The 14593-nt window shown below is 47.9% G+C and overlaps 2 protein-coding genes across 2 annotated transcripts in view; both read right to left on the bottom strand.

Moving 5' to 3' along the window:
• Window positions 1-1627: 1627 nt before the first annotated feature.
• Window positions 1628-4841, bottom strand: LOC128064101 (uncharacterized). Its single transcript, XM_052656897.1, has 5 exons — window positions 4644-4841; window positions 4308-4434; window positions 3404-3530; window positions 2449-2570; window positions 1628-1833 (listed from the first exon to the last, which is right to left on the bottom strand). The coding sequence occupies exons 1-5, from the start codon at window positions 4839-4841 to the stop codon at window positions 1673-1675; spliced, it is 735 nt and encodes a 244-aa protein (XP_052512857.1). The 3' UTR covers window positions 1628-1672.
• Window positions 4842-9794: 4953 nt separating this feature from the next.
• Window positions 9795-14593, bottom strand: part of LOC128062818 (zinc finger protein 850-like) — a 782010-nt gene continuing 777211 nt past the window's right edge. Inside the window, exon 10 of the mRNA XM_052655254.1 lies at window positions 9795-12961. Within this exon, the coding sequence (XP_052511214.1) occupies window positions 12143-12961 (819 nt within the window). The 3' untranslated portion in view covers window positions 9795-12142. The remainder of the gene's footprint in view (window positions 12962-14593) is intronic.

The following is a 14593-nucleotide window of genomic DNA, read 5'->3' as shown; positions in this document are numbered from 1 at the left end:
TGGACAGGGAGGCCTGGCGTGCTGCGATTCATGGGGTTGCAAGGAGTTGGACACGACTGAGCGACTGAACTGAACTGAATAAACTGTCATTGGTTTCTCAGGAAAATCAGAAAAAAAGTCATAAATACATTTATTTGCCTGTTATATTTTTCAGTGCATTGTAATGGTAGAGCTATGGCTGAAGAGTCTTGAAACTGCACAGTAGCCACTGGTTCTCTCTCCTTTATAAATCCTCAGATGCAATCTCCTAGGATGGACCAATTTCCTGTATGACTCTTCAAATGACAATAAGTGATAACTGATCTCAGAAGATTTTCTCACAGCATACGAACACTTGTTTCTCTTTGGTATAATTCCTCAGAGTACAAAGCTTCCTCTGTTCAGAAGATTTTCCCCAGGAGTTACATTCAAAACGTCTTTTCCCAGTATGAGTTCTCTGATAGTGCCTGAGACAAGTTCACATGTAAAAGGCTTTGGCCCATTTCTTACGCTCACAGGGTTTCTCCCCAGTATGAACACTCTGAGGCTTGGTAAGGAATGAATGAATGAAGAGGCACTGTCCACATTCACTAGATTCACGTTTCTCCCTCATGTAAGCCTTCCCGTATGGAATCAGGGAGGAACTATAACTAAAGGCTCTCTGATATTCTTATACTCAAAGGGTTTTTCTCCAGCATGGATCCTATTAGGCCAGACAAATAAGGGAGAATGAAGGCCTTTCCACACTCACTGTACTCTGGGGTCCTCTCTCGTGAGAACCCTCATATGATGAGTGGAAAAACAGTTGCCACAGCAGGTATACCCACACACTTTGCACTCAAAGTATGACTGTTTTTGGAGTGCGAAATGTTACTTGGAACAAAAGCAGAGCAGACACAAGATACTCTCCCACATTCTTTGCATTTATAAGGCTTCTCAGAGTGAATGTGCTATTGCTGCATGAGCCTGACCACTCCTGTGGTTCTGCTGAGCATAAATCCTCATGTGCTGACTTGGGCCCACCCTCAGGAGAAAGGCACATCAACATTTGTTAAACCGTCCCACATTTTCTTCCACTTGCAGAGACTTGCCTGTGTAGATCACGGAAGCCTTCCCTGGTGCACGTGAGTTCTGTTTATGAAAAGCATCTACCGGAGGATTGCTCCAGTGACTGCTGGAGTGCAGACTGTCACCTGTTCTCACACCATGGTGTTCACAGCTCATCCTCCTGAAGACTCTCCTTGTGGGAAACTGTTCCTGGGCTCCAGGGCCCTTCGCATTTCTGATTTCTAGTTTGCTCCAACCCAGAGTCCCAGAGTCAACTGACCCTGGAGCAACATTCCCTCCAAGGGCCACTGAGAGGCAGAAGGCTTTACGGCCTCAGTTGTGCTTTCCGGCCCAACAGGAATCCAATCCCCAAAAGGACCCCGTGGCGATGACAGCAGAGAATAAGCTCCCAACATGCCCACCTGGCTTCTCCCCATGGCGAGGGGCCAGGTGCTGGCTGGGAAGTTCTCGCCACCCTCTTTGCAAGTGAAGGCTGTCTCTGATGTACAGGATCCGTAGTGCTTTACAAATGAAGCCTGGGTTTTCTCTTCTGAAGATTCCATTCCACCACTTCTGCATCTGGTCAAGGTTTACACTACACCCAAAATCTCTCCCCATGATTCACCTGCTGGGAGTTCCCTGTGGCTCAGCCAGGCGCCAAACTGTCTTTCAAGACTGGGCCATGCATGTCGCAGGGGTGAGCCATGTGGATGGAGGGCTCAGCCTGGGCAGTTCTCATCTGCGGCTGGCTCACAGGAACCCCCTGCTCAGAAGATGCAGCCACACCCGCCACTCCGTGCCAACAACCTGAAGGAAGACAGATGTGGCTGAAGCGCACATTCAGCTGGTGGCCTCCAGTAACAAATGTGCATCTGATACAACTGGCAATGGGTCTGTGGGACTGCGGGCCTCACATGGGGCCCAGGATCAGGAGGAGGAGGGGTCTCTGACTGTTACAGAGGAAGGGAACCTCGGAGGAGGGGATACCAGGATGGGGCAGCGTGGCCAAGGGCACTCTGAACCGCACCATGCAGATGGTCTGAAGCAAGGCTCTTGGTTCCTTGTGCCAGGTGAGTGTTGTGAGAAGGGTCTAGCCAGGGCCAGAAAAACCTGGCCTGACAGAATATCAAACCTGGCCCAGAACTGAGTATCTGGCCTGACAGTGTTTAAGGGAACTGTAAGATATATGCACATCTCATGACATGTTAAAAGAAACCCAATGCTGTGGAGCGCTGTGTGGAGGAGCAAGAGGTCAGGTGAGACGTGCGACTAGAAAGGGGGGTGCAACAGGCAGGCGCCTAAGGGCAGAGCAGCAGCGACAAACGAGCGAAGCATCAAAGACGGGGGAGGAGACACCACAGGCGCAGCGCAAACTGCTGTTACAAAGCAAAGCCAGCCCTGCTGCCCACGCTCTCTGCTCACCAGGCCTGGGCCTCCTCCAGGTCTTCTCTGCTCTGACCGGAGCAGTGTCTACCTCCTCAGGCACCCCAGGCTCCCCTCCGGCTCCAGCTGGGTAGCCCCATGAGACCTGGAAACTGCAAGTCCTAATGGGAAAGAACAGCTGATGAGGGGTCAGTAGTGACCCTGGGAGACCCCCTTCACAGAGAAGATGGCGGAATGGGGCAGAACCCGGGGCACAGGAGACCAGAGATCTGGCGTGTCGGGGGCAGACTGCAAGACTTCTCACCCCCAAATCCTTCATCTCAAAGCTCCCGGCAGCAGAGGTTGGGGCGGCTCTGGGAGAGGAGGGAGGTGCCCCTCACCCTGGGACTCACACTCTTACTCCAGGGAACAAGGAAAGAAGCTGCGCCATGAAGAAGTGTGAGACACCGAGAACTGCCCATAAGGAAAAACAACACTCAGCTCAGGAAACTGGGAATCACGTCCCTTCTAATGCCTTCCAGCTGAGTGCTGGCTGGGTTTAAACACTATTTTATAACGAGCAGAAAATAATTTTGTTCATTAGAAAATACTGAAACACTGTGGGATGGCACTTCTGAGGGCAGGTGGTAAAAATATCAGTTTCTCTCCTGGATGCTCTCTCTTGCCCGTCATCTCAGAAATCAGCTGCCTTGTTGTGACCGGCCTAAGGAGAACACGACATGGCGAGCAACTGAGGGAGGGCTTCGTCCAACAGCCTCCTGGTCACGCGCATGACCCTGAAGGGAGATTCACCACCAGTTGAGCTTTCAGATCAGATGGAAACCCTGGGCAGCTTGCCAGCAAGGTCATGAAAGACCCTAAGCTAGGGGTTCCCAAGTAGAATATGCCTGATTCTTTACCCAAAGCAACTGTAAGATAAATGTTTGTCTATTCAGTGCACTAAGCTTTGGGGTAATTTACCAGGTAGCAACAGCTAACTAAAAGAGGGACTCACCCAGCGATGACACCAGTGCAAAGTTCTCCAGCATCACATCGCGGTACAGGAGTCTCTGAGCTTCCTCTAGCAGCTCCCACTCCTCCCGGGAGAAGTACACGAACACATCCTCGAAGGTCACACTGCCCTGCCACGATGGGGACAGATAAGCTGGCAGGCAGCATCTCGCCCCAGAGCACCCCACGTCCCTCTCTTCCCCAGTCTCCCAGCTCAGAGGAGACGCCCGACTGTGCGCCACACTGGAGTTGCTCTCTCCTCTTTTCCCTCTGATTACTGTGTGCAGCCCAGAGCAAAACCAGGCAGGCGGGCAGAAAAAAATACTTCCTAACCTAAGTACAGTATGACCGACCTCAAACTCTCTCCTGCCAGCCTGCTGTCCTGGTGTCATTCAAACTGGATCTCCCAGGTGAGCTCGGGCTCACCTTCTCCCACCAGTCCCCTGGACTTGGATCTTAAAGCTATCGGCTCACAATCCTCCCAGGGCTCCCTGCCTCTTCCCCCACTTCCACAGCCTCCTCTGTGCAGCCAGAGGAAACCTACGTAAGGAAACGTGTTAAATCACCTCCACCTTCTCTCCAAACTTTCAGAAGGGAGGTCTAGCTCCTCTGGCTGTCATTCCAGGCCTGACCTCAGCCCGGGTGCTCTCTGTTCCCCTAAGGCACAATGTAGACCTTGGTCACTCCCAACTCTGGCTCACCCCTGAGACTCGGCACATGGTGCCGAAATTTACCCCCGTAGTTGTCATTTTAGGAATCTATTCATATGCCTGAATTCGGTAGCCTACCCCAGAAGTAACTCCCTCCAGAGACCCGCGACCAAGAACCGGGAGAAGGGAAGGCAGAGTCCCAGGAAAAACACCAGCAGCTATCGCCAAGGGCGTGGCTCTGGGTGACCCTCCACTCACCTGCGCCGGCTTCATCGGTGCTGCCGCACCTGCCACTGCCACGGGACACAGTGGGCGGAAAGGGGCCCCGAGAGGCGGGAGACCAGGGCAGGCTCACCTCGGGCCGCGCCTCAAACTCCGAAGCTCGCTATAAAATGAAGTCAAACAACCACCAAAAAAATGACGTCAAATGCCCGAAAGACCCAGGCCGCCGTCCTCGGGGCCCTTGGCGACGGAGCGCGGGTGGAGGCCTGCAGAAACGTGCAGTCTTGGCGGAGCCTGGCAAACGCCAGGCGCGAAGTCTCCTGTCCCATAGACGGGGACACAGTGTCAGGGCGAAGGAGCCGGAGCTGGGGCGTCACGGCTCCGATGGGGTGCGGAGACAGGCCCGCTGTCTCGCTCGCCTTCCACGCCCGGCCCTAGAGACACGGTCCCGGAGCTGTGCTCCGGTCCACGTGGTCGCCTCTCGACCATCAACCGCTCCCGGAAGGAGGCTCTACCGCAACGAGACCGGAACTCCCGCCCCGAAGCCGCCGGAAACGTCCCTTCCCGCATTGTGATTGGCCCAGGGGTGAAGGCGGAAGTGCCGGTGGCATCCGCTTCTGTGCAACAGTTAACTCCCAGCCTGTGCCAACGCGCGTGCGCTTTTCCCCTTCTCTTTGGCGATGGCCCCTCGGCACCACGCGGAGAGACTGGGAGATAACTTAGCTTCACTTTTCCTAATACAGGGCGCGGCTTCCTCTTAAAGGAGAGTGCCCAAATTGCCATAGGCCTGGGGGCAGTGCCCCGCCTTCTCTGATCACTGCAGGACTTAGGGTTCCATCCAGACGCAGGGCATGAGGAGCTCGGACTGGTGCTGAGTCCACAAGCTATGGATAATTCTTAAAGAGATGCGAATGTCAGACCAGCTTACCTGGCCTCCTGCAAAATCTGCATGCAGGTCAAGAAGCAACAATGGACATGGAGCAACAGACTGGTTCAAAATCGTTTCCAGCAGTCACGTATGGGTTTAAGAGTTGGACCATAAAAAGGGCTGAGCGCTGAACAACTGATGCTTTTGAGCTGTGGTGTTGGAGGACTCTTGAGAGTCCCTTGGACTGCAAGTGGATCAAACCAGTGAATCCTAAAGCAAATCAATCCTGAATATTCATTGGACGGACTGATGCTGAGGCTGAAGCTCCAATACGCTGGCCATCTGAAGCGAAGAGCCGTCTCATTAGAAAAGACCTGATGCTGTGAAAGATTGAAGGCAGGAGAAGGGCATGACAGAAGATGAGATGGTTGGGTGGCATCACCGACTTGATGGACCGGTTTGAGTAAGCTCCGGGAGATGGTGAATGACAGGGAAGCCTGGGGTGCTGCAGTCCATGGGGTCCCAAAGAGTTGGACAGAACTGACTGAACATTACTACTGTCATTAGTATTAACATGGGGCTTCCCTGGTGGATAGGACAGTAAAGAATCTACTTGCAGTGCAGAAGACCCAGGTTTGATCCCTGGATTGGGAAGATCTCCTAGAGAAGGCCGCTTCCCTGTTAGCTCAGATGGTAATGAATCTGCCTGCAATGCGGGTCTGAAACACAGGTTCGATCCCTGAGTCAGAAAGATCCCCTGGAGAAGGGAATGGCAACCCACCCCAGATACTTGCCTGGAGAGTTCCATGAAGAGAGGCGCCTGGCCGGCTGCAGTCCGTGGGATTGCAGACACGCTTTCACATACAAGGCTGTGAAAGGCTAAGCCATGGATACCTCTTTGCAAGAATGTTGGCATTATTTATGAAAACATGATTCCTTGACTTGGCAAGTAGCCTCTCAGGACTTCTCTGGTGGCTCAGATGGTAAAGTGTCTGCCTACAATGTGGGAGACCCAGGTTCGATCCCTGGGTTGGGAAGATCCTCTAGAGAAGGAAATGGCAACCCACCCCAGTACTCTGGCCTGGAAAATCCCATGGATGGAGGAGCCTGGTGGGCTACAATCCATGGGGTCGCAGAGAGCGACTAGACTTACAAACTTTTCAAACGCTCAGGTACTGATTAAATGCTTTACATAAAAAGCATACATTTGTATGTACTATTTTGCATAGTCCTTTTTTTCTATCCATATTTAGTTATCTCTTAAAGAGCAGATAGACTTCTTAAACTACAGGTAGGCACGATGCCCAGAGTTGCATTATTACAAGTAAGAGTCTGATCTTGGGAACATCAGGACTAAGTGCCCTCAGGTCCAAGTGGAGTGGAGTTGATGGTTTCACGTCTATGACATGATGACATGTCATCAAGTTCCCAGTAACTGGGGCCTCCTTCTTGCCCTCCTGTCCTCTTCTTCTGGCAGACTTGGGTACAAATATGTGATGATGAGATGGCCCAGCTGGAAGCTCAGAGGCTTTTCAGGTCATGAGGACCTGTCCTCATCAAGACATCATTGCCATCAACCCACTTTCTGAACCTACAGCACCCGAGGGAGCACTACGTCCTGGGGAGGTTTGAGACTGAGAGCCACTGAGGAGATTCCCAGAACGGTGCACAAACGCAAGAGCAATTAAGACGCGCGTCCACAACCACTCCCGCATGTATTCATCGGGCCCCAACCCATGCACATGGTCCCAGGGTTAACTGTTAAGGAAAGCTGGGACATGCTGACCGGCCAGGCAGCCAAAAAGAGACAATGGGGTTTGTTAGTCATCTAGTCAGTTTATGTCGCAATCCATCAGTTTGGTTACCAGACATATTATTTCTCCTATGCATTCCACACAGTCTTCCTTTTATTATTCCAGCAACTCAAAACTATCTAATTACTGAGCCTGCTAGAATTTCTAGGATGTGTTGTTCTTGTACCATGTTCAAACACTGTTCCTTAATACCAGGAAACTATCAACACAAAATAAATCACCTCCAGTCACATACAACATAGTGGGTCCAGGACATAGTGGAAGGATATACTGAAAATGTTTCTCAAAAAGAGAATGAAATAGTAGATAACTAACCCACACATAACACAACACTGTAAAGCAACTATACTCCAATGAACTACATTTAAGGCCAGAGGAAAATGATCCCAGGTGAAAGGTCTGCAGTGACAGAGGACCGAAGACCCAAGGAAAGGGCACCTGTGAATAAATGCAGTTAATTCATTATCTATGTAAAACATGAACAATATCTTGTTGAGGAGAACAATGGAATTACCATGTGATCCTCAATAATATCCACTACATCGTCCAAAAGATTAAGATATTAACTTATACTTTGTTGTGTTAAAGACATGAATATAATTTTTAAACTTAAACACTAATAAAACAGAAGTATATACATTACCAACTAAAAGTGAAGAATGTAAATAATCTACAGAAATTTTTAAAAGAATGTCTAAGACACAGACCTGAAAAGCACAATAGGAAGATGCATTTTAAATCAAATATGCCAGCTATCACATGAAATGTATATGTAATAAACGTTTGAATTGGTTGTCAGTAGTTTTTAGTAGGCTGAAAACTATCCAGCAATATTCAGTTTATAAGTCACAGTTCTGAAGATATGTTACAGAGATAAAGCAAATAAAAATTTGGAAAATAAATATATTAGAGTTAGCACAAAATAAATATATATAAAACTGACAATACACAGGACCATAAAAAGATAAATCTAATTTGCATAGGATGAAATAAAACAGAGAGTGAAATAAAACAGGACACAGATTAGTAACAGAAGATCTGAATGAAAACATCTAAAGATGTGCTTAAAATTGTTACAGAATAACCTATGCCTGAAGGAAGCAAAGATCATCAAAATGTGCTTTTTGAAAATAATCACATCCTCAATGCCAACTGGATAGGGCTTTTATAAGCAGTATAAAGGGCAGAATTCCAACAGGCTAGGAGAAACGGACACCATCTGGCCTTATCGTGAGAATATGGGCTTGCACTAGTCACCTGCCTTCTCTGCACCTGAGTTTTCTAATCATTAAATTGGAGAGGGTCTCCATGGTCCTTTAAAGCATCCAAGTCCTATTATTCAAAGCATAATTTTGCTGGTTTTAAATCACTGTAGGATATTCAACTTGAAACTTTGCCTTACAATGTATCAAAGCTAATGACATCCCTACATATTCTCATGAAGTTAATGAATTCCATTAAATGGAATCTCCAGGCCAAAATGGTTTCACCAGAGAATTCTACCAAATATTTAGAGAAGAAAAAAAACCAACTCTCAAAATCTCAACCAGGCTGGGAGGGAAAAAGGAAGAAACACTCAAAGTTCATTTTAGGAAGCTAGTATTATTCAGACAGCAGTGCCAAAAAAAAAAAAAAAAAAGGCCAATATGCTCGATTTTATGCATAAAATTTCTCGACAAAATACTGGCAAAAGGAGTGTGTGTGTGTGTTCCATAAACTACAGGGTTTACTGCAGAAATGCAAGGCTGGGTCAACATTCAAATCCAGTCAGACAATCCATCATATAAACAGGCTACAGAAGAAAAGTCGTATGATCACATCAGCTGAAAGAGAAAAGGTATTTGACAAAATTCAACACCAATTCATAATGAAAGCTCTTTGCAAATTAGGAGGGAAACCTACCAAACTTGGTTTTAAAACATCTGTATAAAAACCCATACTGTCATCTTATTTAATGGTCAAGCAACTGAATGCTTTCCCCTTAACATTAAGAATAAGACATGGGTGTCCTCTTTCATCATTTCTATTCAACATTGTACTGGAAATTCTAGCTAGCAGAATAAAGAAAGAAAAAGGAAATAAAAGGGATATACCTAAGGAAGAAGAAATAAGATGTTCAATATTCACAGGGAAGTGTTATTCACTCAGTTGTGTCCAACTCTTTGTGACCCCAGGGATTGTAGCCCACCAAGTTCCTCTCTCCATGGATTTCCCAGGCAAGAACACTGGAGTGGGTTGCCACTTTCCTGCTCCAGGGATCTTCCCAACCCAGTGATTGAACCTGGGCCCCCTGCATTGCAGGCAAGTTCTTTACCATCTGAGCTGAGCTGCAGATAGGTAACTTATTGCTTATGAAGAAAATCCTGAGGAATCTGCCAACAAACAAACTTGCTAGAACTAATAAATGAGTCCAGCAAGGGCACAGGATACAAAGCTCAACATATAAACATTAATTATATTTCTCAATAACAGTAATGACAATGATAAAACTGAAGTTAAAAACTCAATAAAAACCTAACAAACATGCTCAGGATCTGTAAGCTGAAAATTATCAAACACTTATAAAATAAATCAGAGATCCAAATAAATGAAGAGACATACCATGTTCATGGAGTGGAAGACTCAACATAATAAAGATGCCAAATCTCACCAAAAATGATCCATAGATTAATGGAATTTCTATAAAAATCCCAAAAGATGTTTTTAATATATAGACCAGCACATGTTAAAACTTACACAGAAAACCAAAGGAAAAATTGACATGGGAAACTAAATCAATTTTTAAAACTATAAAGAAAAAAAAAAACTATAATGAAGATGGAAGTACTTTATCCAGTTTTAAGGTTTAATGATAGCTACAGTATTCAACATAATGTATTGGCAGAGGTTTAAATACACAGATCAGTAGGATAACATAAAGAACTCAGAAACAGTCCAAAAATTAGTATGCCCAATAGATTTTTTTTCCCACTAAGTTCAGTTCAATAGAGGCAGGATAGTCTTTTCAACTATTCAAACAGTGCCAGAACAACTGAACATCCTTAGGCAACAAAAACACAACCTAAACTGCACACGGTTAATACAAAAAGTAACTCAATATGTATCAGAGATTTAAGAACTTAGAGCTTGCTGAAGACTTCTTAGACAAGACATGAAAAGGATAAAGAGTGGCCTTCACAATAACGCCATAGAGTGTGCCTGGAAAATCCCATGGATGGAGGAGCCTGGTGGGCCGCAGTCCATGGGGTCGCTAAGAGTCAGACGTGACTGAGCGACTTCACTTTCACGCATTGGAGAAGGAAATGGCAACCCACTCCAGTGTTCTTGCCTGGAGAATCCCAGGGACGGGGGAGCCTCGTGGGCTGCCGTCTACGGGGTCACACAGAGTTGGACACGACTGAAGCGACTTAGCAGTAACACAACAGAAATGACATGGCCTACAATGGCCATACAAAACTAGACGTGTAGTCATTTGAAAAGCCCTGAGAAGGGTTCAGAGTGAATACATGATTATTTTTATGTCTTTCTGTACAGTATATTTCTTAACGTGAGATGATAATACCATCACATGTTGCTTAAAAAAATAAAAGGAAGGGATCTCAAAATACCCTGACAAATGATATCAGTCATTAGTCCTCACACTGGGACTAAGCCAACGGCGACACTGTGCAACTCACCTGTACCTGTACTGACACAAGCCCATTTCAATCGGTAAAATTCTTGTCACTTTACTTGACAGTGAATCTTCACACAATCTTTTGTAAGATTAAAAATGAGATTCCTTCTCTGAACGTATTGCTATCATTTAGCTTAATTTAGCTGTGTGTTTTGTTCTGCTGCGGCTGCAATTCAACCTCTAGAACCACTGAAGTGTTCGTGAAGCCTCTCTAAGGAAGAATCAGAGGGAAGAACTGGGATCCATCCGGGAAGGTTGCACAGTTATACTGTCCTCCTCACCCAACAGACAAATAGAGAAACAGATTAAGTATGAGTGTCAGCTGGTTAAAGACACATGACACATTATGTTTCAAAAGTATCAATCATTTCAGTAAAATGGGTTCATTCATACATACATTTTTATCCCCTTAAATATGAAAGTGCATTGTTAAGTCAAGGCTTCATATTTCTCATGAAGACACAGGCTACTCAAGGGTAGAGACAATGCTGAAGAACAAAGGTGTGTGTGTTAGCTGCTCAGTCATGTCCGACTCTTTGCAACGCCATGGACTGTAGCCCGCTAGGCCTCTCTGTCCGTGGAATTCTCTGGGCAAGAATACTGCAGTGGGTTGCCAGTTTCTGCTGCAGAGGATCTTCCCGACCCAGGGATCGAACCTGGGTCTCCTGCATTGTAGGTGGATGCTTTACTGTCTGAGCTACTAGGGAAGCAAAGGTGACTTTCAGTAAAGCTTTTCAGATGCACCCTCAACTGTTTAACTCTCCTGACAGTGGACAGCAGCGCACGTGTATACGAGATAAAAGGAACGAGGTCCTCTGATCTCTGCAACAACACTCCTCTTACCTCAGATAAACTAAGGGATGACAAACTGCCACAGGCTCATCACGGAAATCTGAAAGCTCTGTTTGCGTTTCTTCTTCTCTTCCATGTCTCTTCCTCTTTTGTTTAAATATCCCTGAGATAATTTTGCAGTGTAAACTGAGGAGGAAGACGTGCCTGAAGGCTTTGCTAAGTGCACAGTAAAGATCAGCTCACTCTCCCATGTGAATTTTCAGATATAGAATTAAGTTTCTAGGCTGACTCCATTTCTAACATGATTCTTTAGATGACAACTGATATCCTGCAAACAGGTCTCACAGGGAAGAAAAATGAGGGGATTTCTCTTTGGTATGAATAATCAGATTCTGAGTAAGGTATTTCCTTGGCAAAAGATTTCCCTCAGGGGTTACAGGAGAAGGCAATGGCACCTCACTCCAGTACTCTTGCCTGGAAAATCCCAAGGATGGAGGAGCCTGTCGCTAAGCTCGACTTAGCCACTTCACTTTCACTTTTCACTTTCATGCATTGGAGAAGGAAATGGCAACCCACTCCAGTGTTCTTGCCTGGAGAATCCCAGGGACGGGGGAGCCTAGTGGGCTGCTGTCTATGGGGTCGCACAGAGTTGGACACGACTGAAGCAACTTAGCATTAGCAGCAGAGGTTACACGCAGAAGTCTTTCCCCAGAAAGAGTTCTTAGAGGCTCAACTCTAAACGCGGAACGACATAAGCGTGCAGAGTCGCCCCCCCATCTGTCACAGAGACAGGCCTTCCCTCAGTATGAACCCTTTGATGCTGAGTGAGGGAGGAGCTGTGACTGAAGGCCTTTCCACACTCACTGCACTCACACGGCTTCTCTCCAGTGTGGATGATGGCGTGTCGGACGAGGCTTGAGCTCCACCAGAAGGCCTTCCCACACTCCACGCACTTGTAGGGCTTCTCTCCGCCATGAATCCGCTGGTGGCTGCTGAGGTACGATCTGCGGTTGAAGGCTTTCCCACAGTCCGGGCACTTGTGCGGCTTCTCTTCACTGTGGATGGTGAAGTGTCGGTTAAGGCTTGACCTACTGCTAAAGGCCTTCCCACATTCTTTGCACTCATAGGGTTTCTCGCCAGTGTGGGCCCTTTTATGCAAGATGAAAGTGGAGCAGTAGATGAAGGCCCTTCCACACTCGGTGCACACATAGGGCTTCTCCCCGGTGTGGACCCGCTGGTGCTCCTTGAGGTATGACTTGCGGTAGAAGGCCTTCCCGCACTCGAGGCACTTGTAGGGCTTCTCCCCGGTGTGGATGACGGAGTGCTTCATGAGCCTAGTGCTGTCACAGAAGCCCATCCCACATTCACTGCACTCATAGGGCTTCTCCCTGGTGTGGATCAGCTGGTGCGTCGTGAGCTGTGACCTGCGGTGGAAGGCTTTCCCACACTCGCTGCACTCATAGGGCTTCTCCCCGGTGTGGATCCACTGGTGTGCTGTGAGCTGTGACCTGCGGTGGAAGGCCTTCCCACACTCGCTGCACTCGTAGGGCCTCTCCCTGGTGGGGATCAGGTGGTGCTGGAGGAGGTGTGTGCTCTTGCTGAAGGCTCTCCCATACTCTGTGCATCCACAGGGCTTCACTCCAGAGTGAAGCTGCTCGTCTCGAACAAGGAAGCCATGTGTGTTGAAAGCTTTCCCACATTCCCCACACTTACAGGAAAAGTTCCCTTCATGAGTCAGGGGTCCTTGCACCAGCCCACGTGACTTCTGTTCATAGAGAATGTCTCCTGGAGGGACTCGCTGCTGTGCAGTCCTCGAGGGCAGACAGTCATCTGTCCCTAAACCATGATGATCAGGGTTCACTTTCCCAGGGAGTTCCTTCCCCTGGGGGCCTGTCCCTGGTCTCACGGGACCTTCCTGCATCTCCAATGGCCCATCCCCATCCTTGGTTTGCCCCAGCTGGGAGTGCCCTGAGGCCCGCTGAGTCGGTCGTTTCTGGGGCGAGACTTCCTCAGATGAGGCTGGGGGGGAAGGGGCAGGCTGTGGGGCCTCAGGTTTTGTGTTGTCACCTAGAGGGAAGACAATACACAAAAAGGCTCGTAAGTGATGGCAGTGTAGAAGAAACTAAATCACCATGTCAGCGAGAATAAGATGAAGCCAGTGGCCATCTTTCCAGCCTGCTTCTTTTCAGGTCTCCGAAACTCAGGTTTGCAATTTCTTTCTTTCTCCTGTTTGAATTCTTGAAAATTTTAAAGGGAGGGTATGTCCCCAGGGGGAGAGCATGGACAGAGGACAGAATGTCTGGAGACAAGGAGGGCAGACAGAGGGATGCTGACACTGCGTGTGGTGAGTCTGCTCCAAACCACAACACCTCATGGTGCTATGCGCAGGGGAGCCAGTGAAGGGGTACCTAGTGCTGCCCAGATGGGAGACAGGAATGGGCTGCGGAGGCTTCCTGGTAAGGGCAGACCTATGGATGTGGTAGAAGCTGCAGTGTAGAGAAAATTAGGAGGTTCTTTCAGCCTTAGGAAAGAGAACGAACAAACGCATAGTCTTCCAGAACCAGGGAGCTGCCCTGCATGAGAACACGAGGTTGGCGGGAGGAGGGTTCCTGAGATGGGATTAGCGTCCTTATGAGAAGAGAGACGAGACAGCTTGCTCCTTTTCTCTGCCACATGAGGAGAGAACGAGAAAGCTGCCGTCTGCACACAGAGGAGTGGGCCCTCCTCAGCCGGGATCTGCCAGTACCTTGATCCAGGTCTTCCCAGACTCCTGAACTGACAGACACAAAAGCCTGCTGCTTGAGCTGCCTGGGCTGTGGCTTTCTTGTTACAGCAGCCCACGCTGAGACAGGAGGGCATGAGCAAGGTTCTCATACTGGAGTCTACGGATGTTCAGTGCATTATGTTCAAAAAGAAACGAATGAGCAGAGAAATAATTTCATTCCTACATCAATTAGTCAAGGTCATCATGAATCAGTGATGACAACGAGCCCATAGAACGATGAAGTGAAACCTGTACCTGGGCTCCACCGAACAGAAGTTAGAGGTCATGTGAGTATTATGGTCTCTGACCACAAACACCTAGGCCTGAATTCCAAAAGAACTCAATGTTAGCTTTACGGCATCTGGCAAGGTACTCAAATGTCACAGGCCTTCACTTTCCTCTTTTGAA

The sequence above is a fragment of the Budorcas taxicolor genome, chromosome 18 (assembly GCF_023091745.1).
Source record: "Budorcas taxicolor isolate Tak-1 chromosome 18, Takin1.1, whole genome shotgun sequence".
In the NCBI taxonomy this organism is placed as follows: domain Eukaryota; kingdom Metazoa; phylum Chordata; class Mammalia; order Artiodactyla; family Bovidae; genus Budorcas; species Budorcas taxicolor.
This window is presented reverse-complemented; position numbering and strand designations above follow the sequence as displayed.

Bases quoted from the DNA above. Each gene is read 5' to 3' on its own strand.
- LOC128064101 (XM_052656897.1), bottom strand. From the start codon at position 4,841: ATGCGGGAAGGGACGTTTCCGGCGGCTTCGGGGCGGGAGTTCCGGTCT. The intron at 2,571-3,403 runs GTGAGTCCCTCT...CTTTCCCATTAG, and splicing joins TGCACTGGTGTCATCGCTGG to GACTTGCAGTTTCCAGGTCT. The intron at 1,834-2,448 runs GTGAGCAGAGAG...GTCTTCCTTCAG, and splicing joins CTGGAGGAGGCCCAGGCCTG to GTTGTTGGCACGGAGTGGCG.